The 18,308-nt window shown below is 46.5% G+C and overlaps 1 protein-coding gene across 5 annotated transcripts in view; it reads right to left on the bottom strand.

Annotated features, from left to right (window-relative positions):
- The window catches only part of LOC132883856 (kinesin-like protein KIF13B), a 164,751-nt gene that overhangs the window by 48,618 nt on the left and 97,825 nt on the right, over nt 1–18,308 (bottom strand). For all 5 annotated transcript variants that reach the window (XM_060917922.1, XM_060917924.1, XM_060917921.1 and 2 more), the window contains 2 exons: nt 15,759–15,863; nt 8,497–8,673 (listed from right to left, as the gene is read on the bottom strand). In XM_060917922.1, coding sequence (XP_060773905.1) covers nt 8,497–8,673; nt 15,759–15,863 — 282 coding nt within the window. The remainder of the gene's footprint in view (nt 1–8,496; nt 8,674–15,758; nt 15,864–18,308) is intronic.

The raw sequence follows: 18,308 nt of genomic DNA on the forward strand, positions 1-18,308 counted from the left end.
AAAAGGTTTATTTATACTATGTACACTATATACAATCCAGGGCAAAACAAAAAAACAAAAACAAAGAGTATAATCCAAAAGTTCAAAAAGAAAAAGGCAAAAATGCAAAAGCTCAGAAGATCCACAAAACACAGTCACTACTAAATCCAAAAGAAAAGCAAAGTGCAAAACAAAGAACACGGTATAGAGCAGGGGTGTCAAACCTGATCCATAAAGGGCCTTGTGGCTGCAGGTTTTCATTCCAGCCATGCAGCAGCACACCTGACTTGGCTCATTCAATCAACTGAACTGTCTTCACACAGTCAAATACTTGCAGCCACACCCACCCTTGATTAAAGGGTGGGTGTGTCAGTTGATTGAATGAGCCAAATCAGGGTGCTGCTGCATGGCTGGAATGAAAACCTGCAGCCACACGGCCCTTTATGGATCAGGTTTGACACCCCTGGTATAGAGGAAACTGGAGATAAACATAACAGCACAAAGACTCCGTGACAAGAGGACTAAACTCAGGGGTATAAATACACAAACTAATTAAGGACACAGGTGAAGATAATTAGGACTAAACAGGCAATTAACAAAAACACAAAACACAGGAACAGTGGCTGCCTCTAGAGGCCAAAATAAACATGACACGAAAAGGAAATAACAGCGGCCTCTAGAGGCCAAAACAGTCCAAGTCCTAACAGGACCCCCCCCCTAGGAGCGTCTCCTGACGTTCCCAGGGCGATCCGGATGGGCCGAATGGAAGTCCCGACACAGTTCTTTATCTAGGACATCCCGAGCAGGAACCCAGCAGCGCTCCTCAGGACCATAGCCCTCCCAGTCCACCAGGTATTGCAACCCGCCGCGGACCCGGCGGGAGTCAAGCAGGCGATGCACAGTGAACACAGTCTGCCCCTGGAAGATGCGGGGGGGGTGGGGGGTTCCTAGGGGCAGGGGCATACGTAGACGTAAGTACGGGCCGCAACAGGGAAACATGGAAAGTGGGGTTGATCCTCAGAGTCCGGGGCAACTGGAGCCGGTAGGAGACAGGGTTCACCCTGCGCACCACCTTGAAGGGGCCAATGTAGCGAGGAGCAAGCTTGCGGTTCTCCACCCGCAGTGGAAGGTCCTTAGTGGACAGCCAAACCCGCTGCCCAGGGCGGAAAGCATGTGCAGGTCTTCTATGGCGGTTGGCCTGAGTCTGGTTGGTTCTGGAGGTCTGGATGAGGGTCTTCCTGACCTTGCTCCAGGTCTTGCGACACCGTCTCACATATTGGTTGACCGAGGGCACCCCCGCGTCCTCCTCCTGGTCCGGAAACAGAGGTGGCTGGAACCCGAATTGGCACTGGAATGGTGACAGCTTGGTGGCCGATGACTGCAGGGTGTTGTGGGCGTACTCTGCCCATGGCAGCCAGGTGCTCCACGATGTCGGGTTATCCATAGCCAGGCCTCGCAGGGTGGTTTCCAGGTCCTGGTTGAGCCTCTCCGTCTGACCATTGGACTGTGGGTGAAACCCAGAGGAGAGGCTGGCAGTGGCTCCGATGACCTTCCAGAACCCGTGCCACACTCGGGAGGAGAACTGGGGCCCTCGGTCTGAGACGATGTCCTGTGGAAGACCAAAGACTCGGAAGACATCGTACCGGGACTCCGCAGGACTCAGGCGGTGGGAGAAGTAAGCGCAGGGGTGCAGCTTTCCTTCCGAACGTTGAGAGAGAACCGCGCCGACACCACTGTCTGAGGCGTCCACCTCCACGATGAATGGTTGGGAGGTGTCTGGGAGGACCAGAATGGGTGCCGTGCAGAAGCGGTCCTTGAGGTCTTTGAATGCCTTTTCTGCCTGAGGAGACCAGACATAAGATCCACCTGTCCTTTTGGTGAGGTCTGACATGGGTGCTGCCACAGAACTGAAGTTCCTGATGAACTTGCGGTAGAAGTTAGCGAATCCTAAGAACCGCTGAACCTCCTTAACGGACTTGGGAGTAGGCCAATCCCAGACAGCCTGGGTCTTGGCAGGGTCCATTTGGAGTTGGCCTGTCCGTACAATAAATCCCAGAAAGGAGACCTCGGGAACATGAAATTCGCATTTCTGGGCCTTGGCGAACAGATTGTTCTGTAGCAGCCTCTGGAGAATCTGGCGGACATGGTGGCGGTGCTCCTGCACGGTCTTGGAGAAGATAAGGATGTCGTCGAGGTAGACAAAAACGTACAGGTTAATCATGTCCCTTAAGACGTCGTTGATTAGGGCCTGAAAAACAGCTGGTGCGTTGGTGAGTCCGAAGGGCATCACCTGGTATTCGTAGTGCCCAGACGGGGTGTTAAAGGCAGTCTTCCACTCGTCTCCCTGTCGGATACGGATGAGGTGGTATGCGTTCCGTAGGTCCAACTTGGTGAAGACGGTGGCGCCTTGGAGCAGGTCGAAAGCAGTGGACATCAGCAGAAGGGGATATCGGTTGCGCACAGTGATCTTGTTCAGGCCCCTGTAGTCAATACATGGTCGGAGCCCCCCATCCTTCTTGCCGACAAAGAAGAGGCCGGCACCAGCAGGTGAGGTGGAGGGTCGAATGAACCCAGAGACCAGGGCGTCTTTGAGGTATTCCTCCATGGCCTTGCGTTCTGGCTGAGAGAGGGAAAACAGTCTGCCACGAGGAGGGGTAGTCCCAGGGAGCAAGTCGATGGCACAGTCGTAGGCCCGGTGCGGAGGAAGAACGGCGGCCCTGCTCTTGCTGAATACCTCCTTGAGATCCCAGTACTCTGTGGGAACTTGAGATAACTCTGTGAGATCAGGGGGCTCGGCAGGAGACACAGGAGAGCTAGAGAGAAGACAAGAGGCATGGCATGCAGGGCCCCATTCCACAACCTGGCTTGTTACCCAGTCTATGCGAGGGTTGTGGCGAGTAAGCCAAGGAAGGCCTAGAATAACTGGGAACTCAGGTGAAGGAATCAGGTGCAGGGATATTTCTTCCTTGTGACCTTGAGACTGGAGGAAGACTGGAGAAGTAACTTGGGTGACTCTTCCATCACCTAACGCTTGGCCATCGAGGGCAGACACAGACAGAGGGACTTCAAGAGGTGCAGTAGGTATATTGATGCTTTGGGCGAAGTGAATATCCATAAAGTTCCCAGCCGCCCCTGAGTCTATCAAAGCTTGACAAGAGTGGACAGACTCACCCCAGGAGATGGAGACCGGGATGTAGATTCCTTGGCCAGGGAGTCCGGGAGAGAGGGTAGGCCCCGTCACAACCCTCCCTCGGCTGGACGGGGCGGTCCTTTTCCCAAGAGTTCGGGACATGATGCTCGGAAGTGACCAGGCTTGCCACAGTAGATGCAGCACTTATCCCTCCTTCTGCGCTCCCTCTCAGATGCGGAGAGGCGAGTACGACCCACTTGCATGGGTTCTGGACAGTCACTGAAGGAGGTAGATGGTTTCCAGGTAGAGGTAGGGAGGCTCAAGGCTTGGTGGCGTTCTCTCATCCTGTTGTCCAGACGAATAGCATGTGAGATGAGGGTTTCGAGGTCACTTGGGCATCCAATAGAGTCCAGACCGTCCTTGATAGGGTCAGACAGACCATGGTGGAAGGCTGACACCAGGGCAGTCTCGTTCCATCCACTTACTGCTGCGAGCATTCGGAACGAGATGGCGTAATCTGCGACGCTTCCTCCTTGCCGGATGGACATGAGCTTTCGGGCTGCGTCGGTACTGATGTCTGTCTGATCGAAGACCCGAAGCATCTCTTCAGAAAACATCTGGAAGTCAAAGCACTCAGGTCCCTGTCTCTGCCAGATAGCAGTAGCCCAGGCTCGCGCCTTACCAGCTAATAAGGTTATCACAAAGGCAATCTTGCGGCGATCCGTAGTGTAGGTGGTAGGCTGAAGCTCAAAGGTGAGTTGACACTGGGTAAGGAACTCTCGGCACTCACTGTGCTTGCCGTCATACCTCTGTGGTGCAGGAAGGCTGGGTTCGCGAGGTGAAGAAGGCAGCATGGCAGGAGGCACTGGAGCAGGAGCTGGATCAGGAGCAGGAGCTGGATCAGGATGAGGAGATGCAGGCAGAGATGTCAGCTGTGCCAGGGTTTTCCCAATTTGCTGAAGCAGTTCCTTGTGGCGAGCAAGGGCCTCACGTTGGCTGGTGAGCGTACGTCCATGAGCGTCCATGGTCGCTCCGAAGCGTGTCAAAGCTGCCATAATTCCCTGAAGGTTGGCCGGGTAAACAGTTGAAGCAGCCTCTGCTGAGTCGGTCACGACGGAGTCTTTCTGTTAGGGTTTTGCTGGGATTCGAACCTGGTTCGTTGGTGTGATGATCCAGCAAACCCCCACTAGGCCACCAGGGGGATGACTCAAATGCAGAGGCGTGAGGCGGAAGTAGAAAAAGTATCAAAAGGTTTATTTATACTATGTACACTATATACAATCCAGGGCAAAACAAAAAAACAGAGTATAATCCAAAAGTTCAAAAAGAAAAAGGCAAAAATGCAAAAGCTCAGAAGATCCACAAAACACAGTCACTACTAAATCCAAAAGAAAAGCAAAGTGCAAAACAAAGAACACGGTATAGAGGAAACTGGAGATAAACATAACAGCACAAAGACTCCGTGACAAGAGGACTAAACTCAGGGGTATAAATACACAAACTAATTAAGGACACAGGTGAAGATAATTAGGACTAAACAGGCAATTAACAAAAACACAAAACACAGGAACAGTGGCGGCCTCTAGAGGCCAAAATAAACATGACACGAAAAGGAAATAACAGCGGCCTCTAGAGGCCAAAACAGTCCAAGTCCTAACAATTGTATTCACAATAGAACATAGACAACATATCAAATGTCGAAAGTGAGACATTTGGAAATTTCATGACAGCAACACATCTCAAAAAAGTTGGGACAGGGGCAATAAGAGGCTGGAAAAGTTAAAGGTACAAAAAAGGAACAGCTGGAGGACCAAATTGCAACTCATTAGCTCAATTGGCAATAGGTCATTAACATGACTGGGTATAAAAAGAGCATCTTGGAGTGGCAGCGGCTCTCAGAAGTAAAGATGGGAAGAGGATCACCAATCCCCCTAATTCTGCGCCGACAAATAGTGGAGCAATATCAGAAAGGAGTTCGACAGTGTAAAATTGCAAAGAGTTTGAACATATCATCATCTACAGTGCATAATATCATCAAAAGGTTCAGAGAATCTGGAAGAATCTCTGTGCGTAAGGGTCAAGGCCGGAAAACCATACTGGGTGCCCGTGATCTTCGGGCCCTTAGACGGCACTGCATCACATACAGGCATGCTTCTGTATTGGAAATCACAAAATGGGCTCAGGAATATTTCCTGAGAACATTATCTGTGAACACAATTCACCGTGCCATCCGCCGTTGCCAGCTAAAACTCTATAGTTCAAAGAAGAAGCCGTATCTAAACATGATCCAGAAGCGCAGACGTCTTCTCTGGGCCAAGGCTCATTTAAAATGGACTGTGGCAAAGTGGAAAACTGTTCTGTGGTCAGACGAATCAAAATTTGAAGTTCTTTATGGAAATCAGGGACGCCGTGTCATTCGGACTAAAGAGGAGAAGGACGACCCAAGTTGTTATCAGCGCTCAGTTCAGAAGCCTGCATCTCTGATGGTATGGGGTTGCATTAGTGCGTGTGGCGTGGGCAGCTTACACATCTGGAAAAACGTAATCAATGCTGAAAGGTATATCCAGGTTCTAGAGCAACATATGCTCCCATCCAGGCGACGTCTCTTTCAGGAAAGACCTTGCATTTTCCAACATGACAATGCCAAACCACATACTGCATCAATTACAGCATCATGGCTGCGTAGAAGAAGGGTCCGGGTACTGAACTGGCCAGCCTGCAGTCCAGATCTTTCACCCATAGAAAACATTTGGCGCATCATAAAACGGAAGATACGACAAAAAAGACCTAAGACAGTTGAGCAACTAGAATCCTACATTAGACAAGAATGGGTTAACATTCCTATCCCTAAACTTGAGCAACTTGTCTCCTCAGTCCCCAGACGTTTACAGACTGTTGTAAAGAGAAAAGGGGATGTCTCACAGTGGGAAACATGGCCTTGTCCCAACTTTTTTGAGATGTGTTGTTGTCATGAAATTTAAAATCACCTAATTTTTCTCTTTAAATGATAGATTTTCTCAGTTTAAACATTTGATATGTCATCTATGTTCTATTCTGAATAAAATATGGAATTTTGAAACTTCCACATCATTGCATTCCGTTTTTATTTACAAGTAGTACTTTGTCCCAACTTTTTTGGAATCGGGGTTGTATTTAGAATGCAGTCAGAACACGCTTCAAATGCCGTTCAATATTTCTCCTCTTTGAATGCACCTCGAATGTTTTGAACATGAGCAAAACATCCAGGCAGGCCACAAGAATGGGCCCGGATGTTTGGAATGCACTCAATTTTTAGAATGCACTTCGAATATCCCGGAATATACTAAGAATTTTCATTCCGACGGCATTCCGGCTCACTCTGCCTCTAGTGTGACTACCCTATTCCTGAATTACCAAAGAATTCACAGCAAAATGTGGTTTTGCTTTTTTTTTTTTTAGTTGCAGTACTCAAGATAATGGCATTAAATACTGTAAAAGTTTGACACTGTATGGGGTATCTTTTGACCCATAGAAAAACTGGCTATATTTAATTCTGAATAGAAAATCTTTCATGAGGAAAGAAGTCAGAAACGGAATTCTCTCATCTCATTATCTCTAGCCGCTTTATCCTGTTCTACAGGGTCGCAGGCAAGCTGGAGCCTATCCCAGCTGACTACGGGCGAAAGGCGGGGTACACCCTGGACAAGTCGCCAGGTCATCACAGGGCTGACACATAGACACAGACAACCATTCACACTCACATTCACACCTACGGTCAATTTAGAGTCACCAGTTAACCTAACCTGCATGTCTTTGGACTGTGGGGGAAACCGGAGCACCCGGAGGAAACCCACGCGGACACGGGGAGAACATGCAAACTCCACACAGAAAGGCCCTCGCCAGCCACGGGGCTTGAACCCGGACCTTCTTGCTGTGAGGCGACAGCGCTAACCACTACACCACCGTGCCGCCCTTTTGGATCAACTCTGGTTCAAAAACACACAACGCGATGATTTGCAAATCAGTGAAACACTATATTTCAGCAGTTGGTCTCCTCAGTTCCTAAACACAGTGACCGTGATTCAATCCTATCTGATTCAGTTCCAACAACTAATCAGTGGTGGGTTTCCCAAAAGCCTCTGAACACTAAGAGCGTCTTAACTAGGAGAGAGAGTGTTCATTGTGATGCTCACTCTACCATTTAACGCTTCTGTATGGTTCAGAGTCCTGGACTACTTGTCGATGGCATTTGAAGGCCCTTGAGAAATACAATCAACGCTGCCTCCACCATATCCTGGGTGTCAACTGGAAGGATCGACGAACAAATGTCAGTATCCTGGAAGAGTCCAAATGCACCAGTATTGAAGCCATGGTGATGCAAAATCAACTTTGTTGGTCGGGACATCGCTTACGAATGAACGACTCTCGCCTTCCCAAGCAGCTTTTATTCGGCCAACTTGGCTTTGGAGCAAGATCAAGGGGAGGACAAAGGAAGCGTTTTAAGGATAACTTGAAAGCATCTCTAAAGTCAAGTCAAGTTTATTTGTATAGTGCTTTTAACAATAAACATTGTCGCAAAGCAGCTTTACAGAACTTGAATGACCCAAAAGATGAGCTAACCTTATCCCCAAATCCATCCCCAACGAACACGCTAGCGGCGACGGTGGCAAGGAAAAACCCTAGGAACCCTAACCCTCCCCCCCCAGATGACACGAGGAAAAAATCTCGAGAGGAACCAGACTCAAAAGGGAACCCATCCCCATCCAGGCAACATCAGACAACATGACCATAACATCAACAGTCCCAACATAAAGTCAGCCTCGTCGATGCCATAAACCCCCCACCGACGGAAACCCGAGCGCAAGACCGTTCACAACAACCGTAGTCCCAAAGTCGGCAAGTCAACTGCAGTCCCCAGCCACAAAAGCACCACTGCAAGAGTCCAGAGCGTCCTCCAGGCGCGACCCCCAACCGTCCACATGGGGCCGCCTGGTATTAGTGTTAACAACTGGGAGGATGCTGCTATTAACAGATCTGGTTGGCGAAAGGTCGCCCATGAGGGTGTGTCCCACTTTGAGCTAGAAAGGCGAACCAAGGTCCTGGAGAAATGCTGCGCAAGGAAAGGGAAAAAGGCACCTTTACCGTTCACTGCAGCTAATAAATGGCACGTTTGCGGAAGGCTGTGCGCCTCCCGCATTGGACTGTTCAGTCACCTGTGGGTGCATAAAATCTAAACATTTTCTTCGTGGACAATCTTACTCGCTATCGAGTGATCCCTGATGAGGATGATGATGACCATTTAACAATGACCTTTGTGCTACGATGCTTTTGGGAAACCCACCCCAGTTCATCAGCTCAGCGACTTTGAATCTGTGTATGCTACGATACAACTAGCTGCTCCTGCTGACCTTCGAGCTGTTGAAGAGCACGCTGCTGTGCAGCTCTTTGCTGTTCAGGGAAGACTGGGTGGACGGATTGACCTCAGGAACGATGAACACCGGCTCCTCCTGTCCCCAGAAATCATACTGACAAAACACGAAGTTGGAGAGGTGCTGAGGAAGTCCAGTGGCTTGAGACACCTTAATCTGAAACACAGAAGAGAGAAGAGTCAATGTCTACACAAGTGATGGAATAATATTATATTATAATATAGACGATACATTTGCATAAAAACAAGCCCTGTGTCCAAAACCACTCACTACAGAGGACTACAGAGCGAGTTCACCATTTTGTAGCGCTGTCCGAATGTATAGTGAGAATTATTACACCCTGTATAGTGGACTCCTAGTATCCCACAATGCATTGTGAAAAGTAGTGTACAACCGATGGGCACTAACCAAGCAATATATACCATCATGCATTGCAGTCGCGCTAAAAGAGAGAAAAAAAAAAAGTGTGTTGGGGTGAACGGACGAAGGACGAAACGCATTATAAACGGACATTCAAGTACAATTAAAAACAGTAAGAGAATAGAAAACAAGCTAAAATAGAATAAGACCGCTGAAATAAAAAGTTATAGTGCAGAGAGAGGAATTAATCAAAAGCCTGAAATTTGATTTAATAAAAGGCAGCGGGAAAGAAGAAAGTAAGTATTCAGCCTTGATTTAAAAGGACTGAATGACGCAGCAGATACAAAGTACTTTGTATTTATTAATGTAGGAAATACGCTCAGTATAATGTGGATTTATTATTTTAAAAACCAACCAGCCGACTGATCTGGCGCGTTTTAATTGTGCGACAGTAATGACGTAAATAACGCCACGGCGGAAAGCGTTTTTTCATTTTACCAATGAGCTCACTATAGAGTCCTTTATATAGAATTCCTTAGATAGTGAGTAGTGAACGAGTGAGTTATTTCAGAAACAGGGAAGAAAATTCTGAAATGCATAAGATTAGATTAGATAGATACTTTATTAATCCCAGAGGGAAATTCAAGGTATCCAGTAACATTTCCGCACTGCACAAGATCAGTACAAAACTAAATAGCATTATACAAGGAAATCGTACAGAAGCCGCGAGAGGCCCTTCATATAATCTTTTTTATTCACCTTGTTATCCCGAGATAACGACATAATTAATTCAGGATCTCGAGAAAACAAAACAATTATTCTGTGATCTCGAGAAAACAAAATTATTTCATGATCTCAGCTGGATCACTGTATCTCCGTCGGTAGAGACGAAGCCGGGCCAGTCTTCTGTGGAGGTGCCACGGACTAATTTTGAAATGATCCCTTATTAAAAGACTTAATGCAATCTCTCCCTGTGTCAACCCCTGATCAAAATATTGCCTTATTAGGTGATCGATTATTCCAGACATTCTAATGACCAAAGTTGCGTCTATACAGAATGAGAAATAGCCCCAAAGTCAGCATATCACAAGTCTCTTGGCGCACCTGAATGAACCATTTCTCAGCTGTTTTCTCGAGATCACGGAATAATTGTTTTGTTTTCTCGAGATCTCGAATTAGTTGTGTTGTTTTCTCGAGATCCTGAATTAATTACGTCGTTATCTCGGGATAACAAGGTGAATAAAAAAAAGGATTATATGAAGGGCCTCTCTCGGCTTCCGTAAAATTGTATAAAAAACTAAAATACAAAATACCAGAGAGATAAAACATTACCAATAAGAGCAAGTAATAGAATCTACAGCTCTCAGTGTGGGAGGGAGTGAGGTCGTGCAGTTGGCAGTAACCAGTCACAGTGCAAATAAGAGTGTAATGAGCAGTGCAAATACTTTGTGGACAGTTACATACATGTGCAGCGTGTTTAGTGGTATATGGTAGATAAAAAGCATAGTATATTACATGATAGGCATAGTTAAAGTATATATCAGTACATATAGTATATGTAATAGTGTGATAGTATACGATATATAATATTAAACTACAACATACCGGCTTATCTATAAATATCTGTATATCCCATCTATGCATATAATGTACATCTATGTAATCAGCAGAAAAGTGCAATGGACATGAAATGTAACTCGTGTAACTAGTCCTGAGTACAGCAGAGTCACAGAGTCTTATTTTTGCTGAGCCGGGAGGAGTTGAACAGTCTAATGGCCCGAGGGACAAAAGACTTCCTGAATCTGTCCGTGCTGCAGGCCAGGGACAACAGTCTGCCACTGAACGAGCTCCTCTACCTGATGATGGCGCCATGCAGAGGGTGGTGAACATTGTCCATGATTGAGAGCAGTTTGCTCAGGGCCCTTCACTCTGCCACTGATGTAAGGGACTCCAGCTCAATTCCCAGCACGGAGCCAGCTTTCCTCACCAGCCTGTCGAGCCGTCCAGCGTCTCTCTCTTCTTAATGCTGCCTCCCCAACACACTACAGCACAGAAGAGGACACTGGTAGAACATCAACAGCAGTTTTCGGCAGAACCTGAAGGACCCGAGCCTCCTCAGGAAGTAGAGTCTGCTCTGACCCTTCCTGTAGAGGGTGTCAGTGTTCACTGTCCAGTCCAGCTTGTCGTCCAGATGTACACCCAGGTATTTGTAGGTCCTGATCATCTCCACATCGACCCCCTCAAGAGAGATCGGCTGCAGAGTCGGCCTGGACCTTCTAAAGTCCATAAGCATTTCTTTCTCTCTCTCTTCCCCCCCCCCCAATCTGTCCCTCTGAGTTACATGTTGATCCTGGGATTGAGATGCTGGCCTCTTCTGCCCCTCGGACCTGCTTGATCCATCCTGGTGCCCTGTGTCTGGTCGGAGTTTTATCGCACCACTCCTGTGAAGGACGGCCCCATGAGGACAGTTGAGGGTTATACCTGTTAAAACTGTTAATATTATAGTCAGGCTGTCTGTTGTTGCCCAAATGAGGATGGGTTCCCTTTTGAGTCTGGTTCCTCTCGAGGTTTCTTCCTCATGTCGTCTGAGGGAGTTTTTCCTTGCCACCGTCGCCACAGGCATGCTCATTGGGGATAGATTAGGGATAAAATTAGCTCATGTTTTAAGTCGTTCAAATTCTGTAAAGCTGCTTTGCGACAATGTTTATTGTTAAAAGCGCTATACAAATAAACTTGATTTGATTTTGTTTTGCCAATGTTCAGTTGCAGGTGATTAGATTTACACCACAACACAAAGTCCTGTATCAGGCTCCTGTACTCCTCCTCCTGTCCATCATGAACACATCCCACAATTGCAGTATCGTCCGAGAACTTCTGCATGTGGCAAGACTCCGAGTTGTATTTGAAGTCTGATGTGTAGAGAGTGAACAGAACTGGAGAGAGCACAGTCCCCTGTGGTGCTCCCGTGCTGCTGATCACCGTGTCAGAAATGCCGTCCCTGATCCTGACGTGTTGTGGTCTCCCGGTGAGGTAGTCTGTGATCCAGGAGACCAGATGTGTGTCCACCTCTATTTCCTGCAAATTCTCTCTCAGTAGAAGGGGCTGGATGGTGTTAAAGGCGCTGGAGAAGTCAAAAAACATGATCCTCACTGCACCGTTCCCCTTGTCCAGATGAGAGTGAATCCTGTGCAGAAGACAGAGGATGGCATCATCCACTCCCACCTTCTCCCGGTACGCGAACTGCAGTGGGTCCTCAGCATGGTGGACCTGGGGTCTGAGGAGGTTCAGCAGCAGTCGCTCCATGGTCTTCATCACGTGTGATGTCAAGGCGAACGGCCTGTAGTCATTCAGTTCCTTTGGATGCATTTTCTTGGGAACTGGAATGAGGCACGACGTCTTCCACATGACAGGAACCCTCCTGAGGCGAAGACTCAGGTTAAAGACGTGTTGGAGGGGCTCCCCCAGTTGGGCAGCGCAGGCCCTCAGCATCCTGAGACACACCTTGTCCGGGCCTGCTGCCTTCCTGGGGTGGAGTCTCCTCAGCTCTCTCCTGACTTGGTCTGCAGTGAAGATGGGGGACTGGGGGAGCGGATGTGTATTCCATCTGCAGGAGGTGTTGATGACTTTGATGATGATGGTGGTGGGGGTGAGGGCTGATCTGCCGGTGATGGTGATGAGGTGACAACTGCTGCAGGAGGAGGGGGCAGCAGGAGCAGGACAATCAAACCTGTTGAAGTGGTTAAACTGGTTTGCCCTGTCCATGCCCCTGTCTGTTGAGCTGCCGCTGTTCTTCTTGCAGCCTGTGATGGTTTTTCATCCCATCCCAGACCTCCTTCATGTTGTTTTCTTGCAGCTTCTGTTCCACCTTTTTCCTGTATGACTCCTTGGCCTCTTTTAGCCAGACTTTGAGTTCCCCCTGTACATGCTTCAGCTCTGACTTGTCTGTCTTTGAACGTCCTCTTCTTTTGGTTGAGGAGGGCCTTGACTTCATTGGTAATCCAGGGCTGCTTGTTTAGAAAGCAGCGTACAGTTTTTGTGGGAACAGCAATGTCCCTGCAAAAGTTCAAGTAGTCCGTTATCCAGTGTGTCACCTCCTCAATGTCCCCCCCCATGCGGGTCTAACAGTCCATTCCAGTCGGTCGTCTCGAAGCAGTCCTTAAGAGTTTCCTCTGCCTCGGGAGACCAGGCCCTGAATGAACGCATGGTGCTGGGCTGCCTCAGAACCATTGGTTTGTACTGAGGCTGTAGGAGAACCAGATTATGGTCAGATCTCCCCAGCGGCCATAGTGGGATTGCCCTGTATGCGTCCCTCACATTGGCATACAATAGGTCTATGGTCCTGTTTTTCCTAGTGGGACAGTCCACAAACTGATGAAAGGCAGGGAGAGTGGAGTCCAGAGTGACATGGTTAAAATCCCCAGAGATCGCAAAGAAAGCCTCGGGGTGTTGTGTCTGCAGCACTGCTATGGTGGAGTCAATGACGTCACACGCTGCCTGCGCGTCCGCACGCAGAGGAATGTAAACACAGGTGAAAATGGCATGTGTAAACTCGAGGCATGCAATACGGTCGGAGACTCACCGCTAACAGTTCAATGTCCCGGCAGCAGATGATCACCTTAACATTTACGTGTCCCGGGTTGCACCATCTGGTGTTAAACAGTGCGAGTCCCCCACCTTTGCGCTTGCCGCTCAGCTTCACATCCCTGTCCGCTCTCATTGTAGTGAATCCAGGTAGCTCCACGTTAAAATCCGGTGTGTCGATGTTAAGCCACGTCTCCGTGAAATACAACAAACTACACTCCCTGTAGAGCATCTGGGTTTTCACCAGTCCTGCCAGCTCATCAGTTTTGTTGGGTAGAGAGTTCACATTCCCCATAAGCACCGATGGAACCGAGGGTTTATACCTCCACCACCCCTCCATCTTCTTAGCCTTGCACTTAGCCCTGGCTCTGCAGCCCCGGTACCTCCTCCTCAGTTCTGCAGGTATTGAGTGGACGATGCCCTCGTGTCCCCTCGGTCATAGGGTGAGCAGTTGTTCCCAAGTATAACCACGAAAATCTCCGCTGCGCCGCATGTTGACACCAGAAATATCCATAAGATATAATAATAATACACACCAGACGTGTGTACTTGTAAAAAGACTAAAAGAAAACCGCTAAAAGAAAGACGATACGGACGGAGCTACTGGAGAAGCCGCCGCTCTGCATCAGTGCAATTTGTATAAACTGTAATGGAGCTTGTTGCTGTCATGGTAACAAGCAGCATAAGCTTGCACAGTGTATAAAGCGACACCTGTTGCTTTGTCAGTGATGAGACTGTAGAGTAAATGAGGGGTCATTAATGTTATGTCCACTGCTAAAGCTTCTCCGTGTCCTCAATGGACAACTGATCGCACAACACCTCCTGTAGAACCCCCTCATTCCTCATGTTTCAACTACTAGAGCTTTGAGTCATACACTATACGGTCAAAAGTTTGTAGACACCTGCCCATCACACCCATATGCGCCTTCTGAACATCCTGTTCCAGATTCAGTCTCCCCTTTGCCATTATAAGGACCTCCACTCTTCTGGACAGGCTTTCCACAAGATTTGCTCATTCAGTAAGGTTAGGAACTAGGGTATGACTGGGTGTGACTTTAAACTTCAACCGACGGTGAGTCTCAGGTCCAAGAGGACTTGAGTATTGGGGAAAGCGGAGTTACTCCTTAATCACCATTGCTCCCAGGTCTGCTCAGACCCGGAGTGGTAGCACCTGCCTGGGTTCCAGCTATGGGTTCACATCACCAATAAGGCACTGGCAGCAGGGTGCTTTTCAGTACAATGTCGCAGATGAACCAAACAGGGTCAATGGCGCACCACCAGATGGCATGCAAAAGAGCCACTCAAATGGCCAATGGATGGCATCACTCACTCAACAAGTCAGATATCACTGTGGGGCAACTTCCATACCAGTCAGGTCTGTGCACCACTTGGCATCAGGTTTGGAGGTCCAGAGAGACAACACGATGAGGGAACGACAATCATTTGTCCTACGTTACTATGCAAGGCGCTTCGTTAGGAGACGAGAATAATATACCGTACGAGAGCTCAGGAGGCTAGATATTCTGCCAAGGGTGACTTTGTTGCTCTGGTACGGGACTTGCGGCCCAATCCTAATGAAGCAGTCGTCATTGCTAGCGATGAACAGCTGATGAACGACAAGATCGGGCACCGATACTGAACGAGTAGGTCTGGGGTGCAGTCGGCATTTCAATTCACTCTCAACAACGTCCAGTGGGGTTGAGGTCAGGGTGCTGAAACTGATTTCTTCCACTCCAACCCTGACTAACCATGTCTTCATGGACCTCAATTTGTAGAACATGTTTGGGCCCTTTAGTTCCAGTGAAGTGAAATCGTAATGCTACGGCACGCAAAGTCATCCTACACAACTGTGTGCTTCCAACTTTGTGGCACCTGTTTAGCGAAGACCTACATATGAATGTGAAGGTCAGGTGTCCACCTATAAAGTGTATCTTGTACAAGAGATGCATTCTGTCTCTTATGGCCTTCCATATAGGCCCCATAAGGACAGTTGAGGGTTATACCTGTTAAAACTGTTAATATTATAGTCAGGCTGTCTGTTGTTGCCCAAATGAGGATGGGTTCCCTTTTGAGTCTGGTTACTCTCAAGGTTTCTTCCTCATGTCGTCTGAGGGAGTTTTTCCTTGCCACCGTCGCCACAGGCTTGCTCATTGGGGATAGATTAGAGATAAAATTAGCTCATGTTTTAAGTCGTTCAAATTCTGTAAAGCTGCTTTGCGACAATGTTTATTGTTAAAAGCGCTATACAAATAAACTTGATTTGATTTGATATAATTTGCCCCTGTAATGGCGTGACGTACCCTGCAGACGAGTTTGCGTTCGTGTGCATCAGCCTCCTCTTGTCCTGCCTCCGTCTCCACAGTTCCACACACTCTTTCCACCTCGACGAGTAAACGCCCCGAGACCTACACGCACATAAAGACAAAATTACATGGACGGAAATCTATAAACTAAACAAAATACTAAACATGAAACATAAGTCAGTCAGTGTATGAGTTTACAAGCAATTCTCATTCTGTTACTTGGCTTTTGCTTCATCAAAACCACTTCACTCAGCTTTCTGTTCCGTTTGTGTACATACTAATGTAAGGGGAAAAAAACCCCACACACTTGGAGGTACTGCATGCTTGAATGTGTCTTCTGAGCTGTAAACTAAAGGATATGACTGTTCTGTGATGAAACACATCAGTGCTGGTGTTAAAACTGACAAAATTACCATTTAAAAAAAAAAAATCTGAATTTTATGGGTTGCTTAAAATGGCTCAAAGCGCCACCTACTGGTTAAAATCATCCTCAAACTTGCAAGGCCAATGTGAACGTTGCACCAAGTGTTTGGTTCTTTTCTACATCGTTAATTTTTTATTAAAAAAAAACTTTAACGCCCTCTAATCAGACATGAGTGGCCCATTATCCCAAGCCCCCACCTTTGAGTGGAAGTCTATGAAACTGTCCTCATTTTCAAATATACAGTATTATTCTATCCACATTCACTGGATATGAGCAATCGTGCGCTCTGATTGGCTACTCTACTACTAGACTATCAGCTCATATACCGTGAGTAGAGAAAAACAAAATGGTGGCACGTTACTGAACCAACCGAGGACGAAATAAAAACTCTACTTGAAAACAAAACCCCAAGAAAAAACAATAAATAAATAAATAAGAGTAACCAAATATGGAATGAAAGTATTTGATGGTAAGAACATATCTTTTTATTTATTTTTTTAATTTTTCAAGAATCATCATCATCATCATTACATTTTTCACAAATTGCTCTGGTCATTTCGCCGGTTTGTTTACATTCTTCATCTTTTAAGCATTAAAATTTGTTGAAATTTTTTTTTAGACTGGTTCAAAAGCTCAAAGAAAGAAGTTTGAAAATTACAGAACTGAAATGTCCAAGAAAGAATTACATAAATGTCTAAAGCTGTTCTATACCTCAGCACGACAGCAAGACGGCACTTTCTTAAAAAAAAAAAAAAAAAGAAGAAAGTCAATTCGTGCCGCCATTGATAGGTTTTTAAGAAGTCCACCTAAGCGGAAATTATTTTGTCGGACGTTTTGTATGGAGTTTTTATTTATCGAATTTGCAAAAAATAAAAATAAATATGCTCCATTTCTCAAAATCCAGTGAATATGGATGGAATAAAACAGCTATTTCACTCGCTCAATCTTGTCGTACATGGTTTATAGCCGCGATCAGCTCATGTACGACTCGATTTCGTCGAATAATTGTTAAATATATGATCCAGACTCATAACTCACAGGAGTTTAGACTACTTTACGGTAGTATTATTCTAAAAGAGTGATAGTTATCTATAAAATGTATTACTCAGTAATAACTGCTCATTAAAGTGTATATCCTGGACCAAATTCGTTTTTTTTTAAAATATGAAAGTATGTCCCTTTACACACTCATCCAGAAGGGTAATTTTGCACAAGGCCATCTGTCTACAGCAGAAAAAAATAAAATAACAAAACGCGTCTGGAAAAATCCCAAGGGAGTCTGGAGCCAGATTCGTAACGTCACCTGCAGAAGCGCCAGCAGGCTGCGCGAGCTTGCACGGTTTCAGTGCACAGCCTGTGTAGACCAAGTTTAGCAGCTAGCGATTTTGCATTGAAATGTGGAATTGTCACCTGAGCGCAGTGTGGGAAACGATGAGTACTAATCCCATCGTGATTGGTGTTGCTACACCCTCCTATGATACATCTGTTAACCATTTTAATAATTACGCGATAATGTTGAAGAAATTTGCAGAAAACCACCAGGTCGTTTTCTCATAAACAAACCAGCGCTGACGTAGGATTCAGAAGGAGGCGTCCCGCACGCGACGTCACGAAAATCAATATTTCCGGGAAATCCAAATGCCAAGTTTTTTCAGAGGCGGAACAACTCGCATCAAATGGCTCGATTTCAACTGAATATTTCTGGTATTGCGCAAGGTAAAAAAAACTGCACAAAATGCAAAATGTGACAGATATTCGACCAAAGTTTAATATAAAATAGGAGAATTACATTGATCTCGCTCCTGAATTTACCCGTGATATGCACTTTAAGATTTGGTTAATTACTGCATAGTTAATAATAAACTCCTACAAACATACTTAGAGCTCTTAAAGCAATGGTGTTAATGATGAACTACACATTTCTTCCTGTTTAGTTCCTGCAGTTATGTACGAGTTGAACAGTATTATAACGTTACCATAAGTTCACTATTTAAACAAGAGTTTACAATTTTCCATAACAGCGCATACTGAAGTGTTTTACTGCTCTTATACTGCAGCAATTTGCCACTGATTAGGATTATTTGCTTAAAAAGAATGTCACATATACACTCAGCGGCCACTTT

This window comes from Neoarius graeffei, chromosome 3 (genome assembly GCF_027579695.1).
Source record: "Neoarius graeffei isolate fNeoGra1 chromosome 3, fNeoGra1.pri, whole genome shotgun sequence".
In the NCBI taxonomy this organism is placed as follows: domain Eukaryota; kingdom Metazoa; phylum Chordata; class Actinopteri; order Siluriformes; family Ariidae; genus Neoarius; species Neoarius graeffei.